Source organism: Ranitomeya imitator, chromosome 3 (genome assembly GCF_032444005.1).
Source record: "Ranitomeya imitator isolate aRanImi1 chromosome 3, aRanImi1.pri, whole genome shotgun sequence".
NCBI classification, from domain to species: Eukaryota; Metazoa; Chordata; class Amphibia; order Anura; family Dendrobatidae; genus Ranitomeya; species Ranitomeya imitator.
The window spans coordinates 413977044-413990848 of NC_091284.1; the positions used below are offsets into that span (position 1 = coordinate 413977044).

At 44.3% G+C, this 13805-nt stretch overlaps 1 protein-coding gene across 2 annotated transcripts in view; it reads left to right on the forward strand.

The window, feature by feature from the left end:
* The window catches only part of LOC138670105 (multidrug and toxin extrusion protein 2-like), a 443377-nt gene that overhangs the window by 152097 nt on the left and 277475 nt on the right, over positions 1-13805 (forward strand). For both annotated transcript variants that reach the window (XM_069757141.1, XM_069757142.1), the window contains exon 5: positions 2890-3038. In XM_069757141.1, coding sequence (XP_069613242.1) covers positions 2890-3038 — 149 coding nt within the window. The remainder of the gene's footprint in view (positions 1-2889; positions 3039-13805) is intronic.

Below are 13805 nucleotides of genomic sequence, written 5' to 3' on the forward strand. Positions count from 1 at the left end.
CCTAATTACTTATACCGCACTAGGAACGGCGTAAAAAATAAAACCAATTCTTCACATGTTTTTGATTTTTCATTCTTCGCAGTAAGACTCTGCGCACATTTATCCTGTGCTATGTGCTGAGCGCTTACACCGGGGTTTTTGTGTAAATCTCTGAAATGCGTGATTTAGATGGAAGTTCTGGCTGAAGATTCCCTATAATGAGGCAGATGGAGGCACTGTGGACGCTGTCTGACCTGTGATCCGGCAGTGTCCATCTTTTTTAGGATTGCATAAAAGTGTCGTCGACCACAGTTTTAGTCACTTCTGAAAAGAAGGACACCACTGAACAGAGGCCAGATGGAGTTCAGAGTAACTCTGCTGCCTCATTATAGTGAATGTCTCCCTCAGGGGTTTCATCTGAATCATGTCACTCAGAGATTTAGATGGAAACCCCAAAGTAAGTGGTAGCATAGAGGGCCAGATAAATGTGATCCCAAACGGTCTAGGGTGCTCCCATGTTACTGGTTGCACAAAGGCTCTGCAAAAGCGAAATGGCTCCTCAACCAACCAAAAGAAATTAAGCAAATTCTCTGCTCCCAAATTCAAATGCCCCTTTCCCTTCTGAGCCCAACAGTGTACCTAAACCACATATTGTGTCCACGTTTGGCATTTCTGAAGCTATGAGAGCCCACCTAACTTACGGGTACATGCCTCCAGAAGCATGGGTTGGGCATAACGTACTGGTGACTGCAACGTACTGGTGACTACAGCGTACTGTTCACTGTTTGGTACAGTTTTCCAAATGGGGTCACTTGTGGGGCGTTTCTGCTCTTCTAGCAATTAGGGGCTCTGTATATGGAGTCCGCAAACTGTTCTAGGAAAAGCTGCGCTCCAGGAGGCAAATAGCACTGTTGTTCCTCCCGAGTCTCTTCGTATGACTAATTATTACTGTACAGCCACATATGGCATATTTCCACATTCAGTAGAAATTGTGGGGCAAATTTTGGTGCCATTTAAACCCACTTCTTGTGTGAAAATGTAAAATCTGGGGCTCAAACAAAATTTTGGAGGTAAAAATATAGTAATTTTGTCTTCACTGCCCAATGGTTTAAAATTCTGTGACACACCCATGGTGTAAATATGATCACTGCACCCTAGATGAATTCATTGAGAGGTGTAGTTTGTAAAATGGGGTCACTTATGGAGGGTTCTGCTGTTCTTGCACTTCAAGGGCTCTCCCAGTGGGTCATGGCACCTGCAAACCATAACAGTAAAATCTGGTGCTCCTCGCCTTCAGAGCTTTGCACTGTGCCTGAAAAATATTTCCCGATTATATGTAGGATATTGGTGCACTCAGGAAAAAATGGATCTCAGTTTGTTGCAAAAACAATTCCTATTACCCTATTAGAAAAATTAAAAACTTGGCGCTAAAACAACATTTTAGTGGTAAAAATGTAATTCATTCTCTCTTCACCGCTCAGTGGTATAAAACTCTGTGAGGCACATGTGGTGTCACTATGATCACTGCACCACTAGAAGAAATGGGTAGTGTAGTCTGTAAAATGAGTTCACATATAGGGTTTTTTTTGTTGTTCTAGCACCTCACGGGCTCTGCCAATGTGACATGGCACCCTGAAATCATTCCAGCAAAATCTGAACTCCAATATGGCGCCTCTTCCTTTCTGAGCTTTGCACTGTGTCTCAAAAGTATTATTCCCCCACATATAGGATATTGGCACACTCAGGAGAAATTGCATGGTGCAATTTCTTTTGTTAACCTCCTGAAAATGCAATATTTTGTGCTAAAAACATATTTGTGGGGAAAATTTTATATTTTTTATTTTTACAGCTCCACCTTATAAACTTCTGTGAAGCACCCGAGGGTTCAATGTGCTCAACACACATCTAGCTCATTTCCCTGAGGGGTCTAGTTTCCGAAATGGTGTAACTTGTGGGGGACTTTCACTGTTTAAGCACATCAGAGGCTCACCAAACACGACATGCCGTCCGTCAATTGTTACAGCAAATTTTGCCTTGAAAAAGTCAAATGGCGCTTCTTCCCTCCTGAGCTCTACCGTGCTCCCAAACAGTGTTTTTTTCCCTCATATGGGGTATTGTCATGCTCAGGTGAAATTACTCAACAAATTTTGGAGTCCATTTTTTGCTGTTACCCTTGTCAAAATAACAAATTTTGGATCTGAAGTAAATTTTTTGGGGAAAAAAGTTAAATATTCAATTTTTTTCCACATTCCATAAATTCCTGTGAAGCACCTGTTAATAAACTTGTTGAATGTGCTTTTGAGCACCTTGAGGGGTGCAGTTTTTAGAATGGTGTCACTTTTGGGCATCTCCTATCATATAGACTCCTCAAAGTGACTTCAAATGTGATGTGGTCCCCAAAAAAAAATCATGTTGTAAAAATGAGAAATCGCTGGTCAACGTTTAACCATTTTAATGTCCTAACAAAAAATAATGTGGGTTCTAAAATTGTGCTGATGTAAAATAGACTTGTGGGAAATGTTACTTAAGTATTTTGTGTGAAATATCTCTGTGATTTAAGGGCATGAAAATTCGAAGTTGGAAAATTGTGAAATTGTGATTTGCAGCTGTTAAACAGCTTGAACACATGTGGAGATTGCCTGTATGTTAGGGAATCCCCACATGTGTTCAATCTGTCTAACAGCCGTAAATCATGCAGCTGCGGGGACTGGAACATAATATACGAGCACTGCAAGATGCTTGGATAAGAGGTTATCTTAGCACATTCGCTAAGCACTAGTCGGGATGAATCTTCCGTGCTCCTGCACACTGAACCCCAACAGGTGAGCTGGCATTAATGTTTTTGCATTTTCATTAGACTTCCCCTTTCATGGGAACTAACACTAAACCTTATTCTGTTTATTTTTACAGACATACGGTAGTAAAAACCTAAAACGTGTCGGAACAATACTTCAGAGAGGGATTCTCATTCTACTTCTCTGCTGTTTCCCTTGCTGGGCTATTTTAATTAACACAGAACAGATATTGCTTCTATGCAAACAGAATCCACATGTTGCCAGGTAAAAAAAAATGTTTAGTAATGTATATCATTTTCTAAAATATATTAAACATAATCACTGTATGCTAAAACAATCTTTTTAGCACTGCCTGCTAATAAGCTGATGACCAACCAGAACAACTTATTTTTTGAGAAGAGTTTTTTTCGTTTGAACAGCACTGTTAAAGAATAATCATCGTTTTAATTTTTATTAATAGTAAACATGAAAATAAGCAACTTTGTAATATATCTTATAGAAATTTGCTTCTTTGCCAGAATTGATCAGTCAATATCAAAATTCTCAATTCTGAAGTAAAATCTGTATTCGGTGAAGACAGACTTTCCCATTACCACTGAAATCAACAAGCACAATGAATTTGGATAGTGAGCATATTACACATGTTAGGAATTGCTATGCTACAGTGCCTAATTTATAATTAATGATACTAACATAAATATACAGTAGATTTAGAAATCCCTAACTTGTCAGATGGCACAATACTTAATATAATACATGGCTATGTACGTGTATAGGAAGAAAAAGTAGTGGCACTCACTGCTCCTTTACAATCCAATGTCTTTATTCAGAAAAACATGTTTAACCCCTTAATGACCGCCAATACGTCTTTTAACTGACCTTAGATATAAGAGAATAGTATCCCCATACAGGTGACAATCCAGCATCTGTTGGTTGTACACTATAGCTGACAACTTGCTGTATCAGCCACGATCAGTATTTGTGCCTTCTAAATCTGTTTAACCCCTTAGATGCTGCTGTCAATAGTGACTACATCATTATAAATGGTTAACAGAGTGTGGGGGCTTCTTCTTTGTCACAATTGGTGCCCTCAGATCATGATTTTGTTGTCCTGATGTTTGCGATGGCAATTCATGACCAAATAGCGGCCTTAGAGTCTGCCGGCTATAGTAATCTGTTTAGAAGTTAGCAACATTTAGGTGGTAAAAATACACATTTTCATTTCTGTCATGCCATTTTGCATTAATTCCTGTAAAGCACCTGAAGGGTTAATAAACTACCTGACAGCAGTTTTCAATATGTTTAGGGGTGCTGTTTTTAAAATGTTATCACGTTTTGGGGTTTCCCAATATATGGGACCCCTAAAGTCACTTTAAACATGGATAAGTCCCTAAAAAAATAAATGTGGTAAATTTCTTTGAAAAAATGAAAAATTGCTGCTACATTTTTAAACCTCCTAAAATGCTAACAAAATAAAATAACATTTTACAAATGGTGCTGATGTAAAGCAGACATGTGGGAAATGTTATTTATTAATGGTTTGCGGTTGTATGACTATCTGTATTAAAGGGATAAACATTCAAATTTAGAAAATTGCTAATTTTTTAACATTTTTCTCAAATTTTTTATATTTTTTATAAATAAACACAAAAAATGTTGAACTAAATTTACCATTATCATAAAGTATAATGTGTCACGAAAAAACAATCTCAAAATCACTGGGATTTGTTGAAGCGTTGCAGAGTTATTACCACATAAAGTGACACTGGTCAGATTTCAAAAATTTGGCTCGGTCACTAAGGGGTTAAAACACACTGCAGAGAGGGATGAAGGACATTTGTGGAATGACAATCACTCCACGTTTTCCTGTGTTTTTACTGGTCCTGGAATCATTCCAGGACGAGTAGAAGCACAGGATAGTGCGAAACGATCGTTGCCCAACACATGTGCTTCTTCCCTCTCTGCAGCCGGTTTTAACCATGTTTTTCAGAATAAAGACATTGGCTCGGTGGGTGCCACTACTTTTTTTTCCCATATACAGATGCTTCTCACAAAATTAGAATATCATCAAAAAGTTAATTTATTTCAGTTCGTCAATACAAAAAGTGAAACTCATATTATATAGAGTTATTATAAACAGAGTGGTCTATTGCAAGTGTTTATTTCAGTTAATGTTGATGATTATGGCTTACAGCCAATGAAAACCCAAAAGTCATTATCTCAGTAAGGCCGGTTTCACATTAGCGTTTACCTGATTTGCGGCGGGCTGCGGACTTCCTCCGTGAAGCCCCGCCCTCGGCCACACCTCCACCGCTAGCTCCGCCCACCGAAGTCCGCAGCCCGCCGGAGATCAGGTAAATGCTAGTGTGAAACTAGCCTAAAACAGAATACTTTATAACACCAGCTTTAAAAGTGATTTTAAAATCCAAAATGTTGGCCTACTGAAATGTATGTTCAGTAAATGCAGTCAATACTTGGTTGGGGCTCTTTTTGCATCAATTACTGCATCAATGTGGCGTAGCATGGAAGCAATCAGCCTGTGGCACTGCTGAGGTTTTAAGAAAGCCCAGGTTGCTTGGATAGCAGCCTTCAGCTCAACTGCATTGTTGGGTCTGGTGTCTCATCTTCCTCTTGACAATACCCCATAGATTCTCTTTGGGGTTAAGGTCAGGTGAGTTTGCTGGCCAATCAAGCACAGTGATACTGTTGTTTTTAAACCAGGTATTGGTGCTTTTGGCAGTGTGAACAGGTGCCAAGTTTTGCTGGAAAATGAAATTTCCATCTCCAAAAAGCTTGTCAGCAGAGGGAAGCATAAAGTGCTCTAAAATTTCCTGATAGATGGCTGCGCTGACTTGATAAAACACAGTGGACCTACACCAGCAGATGGCATGGCTCCCCGAAGCATCACCGATTGTGGAAACTTCACACTAGACCTCAAGCAGCTTGGATTGCGTGCCTCTCCACTCTTCCTCCAGACTCTGGGACTGTTATGGATTTACCTGGTTTGGAGTACTGACACTGCGACCACTAGGGGCAGCATCGGCAGGTAGCATAGTCAGGGATAGCCAGAGGTTGATATCAGGAGCAGCAATGTCATTTGAAGGAATAAGCAGGAATCGTAGTCAGGGAAGCCAGAGGTTGCTATCAGCAGCAGCAATGTTGTTTGAAAGAATAAACAGGAATCGTAGTCAGGGAAGCCAGAGGTCGATATCAGGAACAGCAATGTCATTTAAAGAAGCAGCAGGTGGAAGGACGCTTGCCTAGCTCAATAATCACGCAAGGATGGCGAGCAAGGCCAGGTTTAAACAGAGTGTTTAATCAGGATGAGCCAATCAGGAACTCAGGGTGGTGACCAACAGGAACTCAGGGTGGAGACCATTAGCAACAACATAGGTACAAGTATTTGGATCAGCATGGAACTGTCCAGCGAGCTGAATAGCTCAGAAGGAAGAGCTGCCGCATGGCGCATAGGAGCTACTGGGTTTGAATCCTGACAGGGACCTTGATTTCCACATGAAATGCAAAATTTACTTTCATATGAAAGCAACACCTTGGACCACTGAGCAACAATCCAGGTTTTTTTCTCCTTTGCCCAGGTAAGACACTTCTGGCATTGTCTATTGGTCATGAGTGGCTTGACACAAGGAATGCGACACTTGTAGCCCATGTCCTGGATACATATGTGTGTGGTGGCTCTTGAAGCCATCACTCCAGCAGCAGTCCACTCCTTGTGAATCTCCCCCAAATTTTTGAATGGTCTTTTCTTAACAATCCTTTCAAGGCTGCGTCTATCCTGGTTGCTTTTGCACCTTTTTCTACCACACTTTTTCATTCCACTCAACTTTCCATTAATATGCTTGGATACAGCACTCTGTAAACAGCCAGCTTCTTTAGCAATGACCTTTTGTGTCTTACTCTCCATGTGGAGTGTATCAATGACTGCATCCTGGACATCTGTCAAGTCAGCAGTCTTCCCCATGATTGTAGAGCCTACTGAAATAGACTAATGGACCTTTTTAAACACTTAGGAAGCCTTTTCAGGTGTTTTTTTTATTTATTCTAATTTACTGAGATAATGACTTTTGGGTTTTCATTGGCTGTAAGCCATAATCATCAACATTAACAGAAATAAACATTTGAAATAGATCACTCTCTTTGTATTCACTCTATATATGAGTTTCACTTTTTGTATTGAAGAACTGAAATTAATTATCCTTTTGATGATATTCTAATTCAGTGAGAAGCACTTGTACATGTTTGCATCTTTTTTTGTGAGCACCCGGTAGCTGCAGGCTTGATTGCTCAGTCGAAAGTTTGGTTTAAGGACAAATTCACACTCACACACATGGGATGAATGGTGCTGGCTTTCTCCTTGTTTTTGTTTCTGTAATATATGGCTATATTAATAATGTGACAAATTATAGATTGCTACATTTGTACAGGATCAGTAAACAGTATTTAGCTGAGCGGGCACCATTCAGTTATAATAAGAAAAGGGGATCACCGACTGCATACCATATATACATGCAACACAACAGAAAAAGATGTATGCAGAAAAATTGGGATCACCACAGTAATTATAAGGATATAAAAGTCATCTTTATTTGGGAACAATACACAAAACATTAAAAACACTTAAAACTCATGACAAAACTTGGGGTAATGGGTCCACATAGATGTCAGGTAAAATACCATAAAAAAAAGCACAACACTAAACAGCCACTTTACAGCAGAATATACTGTATATAAGCATACGTAGATCCTTCAAAACAGTCAAAGACTAATACAAGCAATCCTAATATGAACAGATCCTGATGACAGAAATAAACACACTCATTGGCAGGTAAGTACACATTGGTGCGTCCCACATAAGCAACAGCAAATGCTGGCAAAGAGGGAGAAAAATAATGCTTGTTCCTACAGATAAAGTCCCCCCCCCCCCCCCCCTGTAACAAAAGGATCTCACCTAGCCTCTCAGAATAGATTTGACCTATAAATAGGTTATATCAAGCACATAGAGTCTGCTGGGCTGTGTGAGTGCTGAGACCCACGCGTATCGACGCTAAGAAGCGTCTTCCTCAAGGTCAGGAACCTGAACCTTGAACTGGAACCTGACCTTGAGGAAGACGCTTCTTAGCGTCGATACCAGTAGCGTAGCTACTCGGGGGGCAGAGGGGGCCATCGCCCCGGGCCCTGTCACATGAAGGGGCCCACTGTGAGCCAGCGTGAGCCCACTTCTGTGACGAGGCAGATCACAGCATAGGAGCAGAGCAGTATAATATCTGCTCCCGTCTGACGGAAACTCTGCACGCTGCTAGCACCGTGGCCGGCTGCAGAGTCTCCTTCCTGCAGTGAATGGTGTTGCCTGTCTGACCTGATCATGCTTTTCCTGGGCTGCAGCTCTGAATCTTGACTCTGTGCAGTGTGCACGCTGGGTCCTAGCGCCATTTCACTGACACAGAATCTTCCTGGTCCTGCCTGCAAACTTCATCAGTAAGTGGGGATGGAACTTATTAGCTTTACTAAATACAGGTATGTCACTGTGCGGTGAATGTGAGACCATTGGGGTATTGTGGGAGAGGGGAGACAGGGTACTGGGGGGTGAATGTGAGACCATGGGGGTATTGTAGGGGCTGAAAGTAGGTGAGGGAGGACAGGGTACTGGGGGGTGAATCTTACACCATGGGGGTATTGTGGGAGAGGGGAGACAGGGTACTGGGGGGTGAATGTGAGACCATGGGGGTATTGTGGGAGAGGGGAGACAGGGCACTGGGGGGTGAATGTGAGGCAATGGGGGTATTGTGGGGGAGGGGAGACAGGGCCCTGGAGGGTGAATGTGAGACCATGGGGCAATGTGGGGGAGGGGGGACAGTGCACTGGAGGGTGAATGTGAGGCCATGGGGGTAATGTGGGGGAGGGGAGACAGGGCACTGGGGGGTGAATATGAGACCATGGGGGTAATGTGGGGGAGGGGAGACAGGGCACTGGAGGGTGAATGTGAAGCCATGGGGGTAATGTGGGGGAGGGGAGACAGGTCACTGGGGGGTGAATGTGAGACCATGGGGTAATGTGGGGGAGGGGAGACAGGGCACTGGAGGGTGAATGTGAGACCATGGGGGTAATGTGGGGGAGGGGAGATAGGGCACTGGAGGGTGAATGTGAGACCATGGGGGTAATGTGGGAGAGGGGAGACAGGGCACTGGAGGGTGAATGTGAGACCATGGGGGTATTGTGGGGGAGGGGAGACAGGGCACTGGAGGGTGAATATGAGACCATGGGGGTAATGTGGGGGAGGGGAGACAGGGTACTGGAGGGTGAATGTGAGACCATGGGGGTAATGTGGGGGAGGGGAGACAGGGCACTGGAGGGTGAATGTGAGGCCATGGGGGTAATGTGGGGGAGGGGAGACAGGGCACTGGGGGGTGAATGTGAGACCATGGGGGTAATGTGGGGGAGGGGAGACAAAGCACTGGAGGGTTAATGTGAGGCCATGGGGGTAATGTGGGGGAGGGGAGACAGGGCACTGGGGGGTGAATGTGAGACCATGGGGTAATGTGGGGGAGGGGAGACAGGGCACTGGAGGGTGAATGTGAGACCATGGGGGTAATGTGGGGGAGGGGAGACAGGGCACTGGAGGGTGAATGTGAGACCATGGGGGTAATGTGGGAGAGGGGAGACAGGACACTGGAGGGTGAATGCGAGACCATGGGGGTAATGTGGGAGAGGGGAGACAGGGTACTGGGGGTGAATGTGAGACCATGGGGGTATTGTGGGGGAGGGGAGACAGGGCACTGGAGGGTGAATATGAGACCATGAGGGTAATGTGGGGGAGGGGAGACAGGGTACTGGAGGATGAATGTGAGGCCATGGGGGTAATGTGGGGGAGGGGAGACAGGGCTCTGGGGGGTGAATGTGAGGCAATGGGGGTATTGTGGGGGAGGGGAGACAGGGCACTGGAGGGTGAATGTGAGACCATGGGGGTAATGTGGGGGAGGGGAGACAGGGCACTGGAGGGTGAATGTGAGACCATGGGGGTAATGTGGGGGAGGGGAGACAGGGCACTGGAGGGTGAATGTGAGACCATGGGGGTGTTGTGGGTGAGGTGAGGACAGGGCACTGAGGGAGTGGATGTGAGGTGATGGGGGTATTGTTGGGGCTGAAATGGGGGAGGGGGACAGGGCACTGGGGGCTGAATATTATGTTTTGTTATGTTATTTTATTTTACAGGTCCTTCTCAAAAAATTAGCATATAGTGTTAAATTTCATTATTTACCATAATGTAATGATTACAATTAAACTTTCATATATTATAGATTCATTATCCACCAACTGAAATTTGTCAGGTCTTTTATTGTTTTAATACTGATGATTTTGGCATACAACTCCTGATAACCCAAAAAACCTGTCTCAATAAATTAGCATATTTCACCCATCCAATCAAATAAAAGTGTTTTTTAATAACAAACAAAAAAACCATCAAATAATAATGTTCAGTTATGCACTCAATACTTGGTCGGGAATCCTTTGGCAGAAATGACTGCTTCAATGCGGCGTGGCATGGAGGCAATCAGCCTGTGACACTGCTGAGATGTTATGGAGGCCCAGGATGCTTCAATAGCGGCCTTAAGCTCATCCAGAGTGTTGGGTCTTGCGTCTCTCAACTTTCTCTTCACAATATCCCACAGATTCTCTATGGGGTTCAGGTCAGGAGAGTTGGCAGGCCGATTGAGCACAGTAATACCATGGTCAGTAAACCATTTACCAGTGGTTTTGGCACTGTGAGCAGGTGCCAGGTCGTGCTGAAAAATGAAATCTTCATCTCCATAAAGCATTTCAGCCGATGGAAGCATGAAGTGCTCCAAAATCTCCTGATAGCTAGCTGCATTGACCCTGCCCTTGATGAAACACAGTGGACCAACACCAGCAGCTGACATGGCACCCCACACCATCACTGACTGTGGGTACTTGACACTGGACTTCAGGCATTTTGGCATTTCCTTCTCCCCAGTCTTCCTCCAGACTCTGGCACCTTGATTTCCGAATGACATGCAAAATTTACTTTCATCAGAAAAAAGTACTTGGGACCACTTAGCAACAGTCCAGTGCTGCTTCTCTGTAGCTCAAAAGTGGCTTTACCTGGGGAATGCGGCACCTGTAGCCCATTTCCTGCACACGCCTGTGCACGGTGGCTCTGGATGTTTCCACACCAGACTCAGTCCACTGCTTCCTCAGGTTCCCCAAGGTCTGGAATCGGTCCTTCTCCACAATCTTCCTCAGGGTCCGGTCTCCTCTTCTCGTTGTACAGCGTTTTCTGCCACATTGTTTCCTTCCAACAGACTTACCATTGAGGTGCCTTGATACAGCACTCTGGGAACAGCCTATTTGTTGAGAAATTTCTTTCTGGGTCTTACCCTCTTGCTTGAGGGTGTCAATGATGGCCTTCTTGACATCTGTCAGGTCGCTAGTCTTACCCATGATGGGGGTTTTGAGTAATGAACCAGGCAGGGAGTTTATAAAAGCCTCAGGTATCTTTTGCATGTGTTTAGAGTTAATTAGTTGATTCAGAAGATTAGGGTAATAGGTCGTTTAGAGAACCTTTTCTTGATATGCTAATTTATTGAGACAGGTTTTTTGGGTTATCAGGAGTTGTATGCCAAAATCATCAGTATTAAAACAATAAAAGACCTGACAAATTTCAGTTGGTGGATAATGAATCTATAATATATGAAAGTTTAATTGTAATCATTACATTATGGTAAATAATGAAATTTAACACTATATGCTAATTTTTTGAGAAGGACCTGTATGTACTCCACATGTAATATTTGCTGTCTGGGGGGGGTAGGGGGCTTTTGATACGTACCACTTGGGTCTTTTATGAGTATTAGTATAAGAAGCCCTATACAGTAACCAAGAGCTGCATCACATTTACAGCACCACTCCAGTATTTTTTTTTAATTTCACTGCTGGAGCGGAGCTGAAAATCCAAGTCCCCTGCCCCCTGTCTAAAACTCACCTTCAGGGGTTTTCATTGGTTTTCACCTCGGCTCCGTCTCCTGCAGTGTTTCATGGAGTGGTGCAGAGGTCACTAATCATGTAAGTCTATGGGAGCCTCGTTCTGGTATGTTCCTCGCTCTCATAGTCTTACATTGAGCGCTTGTGACATAGCTTCTCACTTCTGGACAGTCAGAAGCTACGCTCACAAGTTTGAGCCGCCGCAATGCAGCAGTGCCACAAAATAGTGCGCTTAAAGCACCATTCCAGCTGTAGAAAAAAAAACCTGCTAGAGAGGTGCTTTAATAATTTAATAATAAGCAATTTTTTACTATAAAGTTGATAAAGGCTTGGAATAAATGTCTGCAGTCACTTTATATGACTGCAGACTGCCAAATCATGATCGGGTGCTGCGGGCCCATCATATTGTGTATAAGGGAGCTGCGGGCCCATCATACTGTGTACAAGGGAGCTGTGGGCCCATCATACTGTGTATAAGGGAGCTGTGGCCCCATCATACTGTGTATAAGGAAGCTGCGGGCCAATCATACTGTGTATAGAGGAGCTACGGGCCCATCATACTGTGTATAAGGGAGCTGCGGGCCAATCATACTGTGTATAAGGGAGCTGCAGGCCCATCATACTGTGTATAAGGGAGCTGTGCACACATCATGCTGTGTATAAGGGAGCTGTGGGCCAATCATACTGTGTATAAGGAAGCTGTGGGCCAATCATACTGTGTATAAGGGAGCTGTGGCCCCATCATACTGTGTACAAGGGAGCTGCGGGCCCATCATACTATGTATATGGGAGCTGCGGACCAATCATACTGTGTATAAGGGAGCTGCGGGCCCATCATACTGTGTATACGGGAGCTGCGGGTCCATCATACTGTGTATAAGGAAGCTGCAGGCCTATCATACTATGTATAAGGGAACTGCAGGCCCATCATACTGTGTATAAGGGAGCTTCGGGCCAATCAAACTGTGTATAAGGGAGCTGTGGGCCAATCAAACTGTGTATAAGGAAGCTGTGCACACATCATACTGTGTATAAGGGAGCTGCGGGCCCATCATACTGTGTATAAGAGAGCTGCGGGCCAATCATACTGTGTATAAGGGAGCTGCGGGCCCATCATACTGTGTATAAGGGAGCTGCAGGTCCATCATACTGTGTATAAGGGAGCTGCAGGCCCATCATACTGTCTATAAGGGAGCTGTGCACACATCATGCTGTGTATAAGGGAGCTGTGGGCCAATCATGCTGTGTATAAGGAAGCTGTGGGCCAATCATACTGTGTATAAGGGAGCTGTGGCCCCATCATACTGTGTACAAGGGAGCTGCGGGCCCATCATACTATGTATACGGGAGCTGCGGACCAATCATACTGTGTATAAGGGAGCTGCGGGCCCATCATACTGTGTATACGGGAGCTGCGGGTCCATCATACTGTGTATAAGGAAGCTGCAGGCCTATCATACTATGTATAAGGGAACTGCGGGCCCATCATACTGTATATAAGGGAGCTTCGGGCCAATCAAACTGTGTATAAGGGAGCTGTGGGCCAATCAAACTGTGTATAAGGAAGCTGTGCACACATCATACTGTGTATAAGGGAGCTGCGGGCCCATCATACTGTGTATAAGAGAGCTGCGGGCCAATCATACTGTGTATAAGGGAGCTGCGGGCCCATCATACTGTGTATAAGGGAGCTGCAGGTCCATCATACTGTGTATAAGGGAGCTGTGGGCCTATCATACTACGTATAAGGGAACTGTGGGCCCATCATACTGTGTATAAGGGAGCTGCGGGCCAATCAAACTGTGTATAAGGGAGCTGCGGTCCCATCATACTGTGTATAAGGGAGCTGTGGGCTACCATACTGTGTATAAGTGAGCTGTGGGCCAATCATACTGTGTATAAGGGAGCTGTGGGCCCATCATACTTTGTATAGGGGACCTGCGGGCTATCATACTGTGTATAAGGGAGCTGTGGGCCAATCATACTGTGTATAAGGGAGCTGTGGGCTATCATACT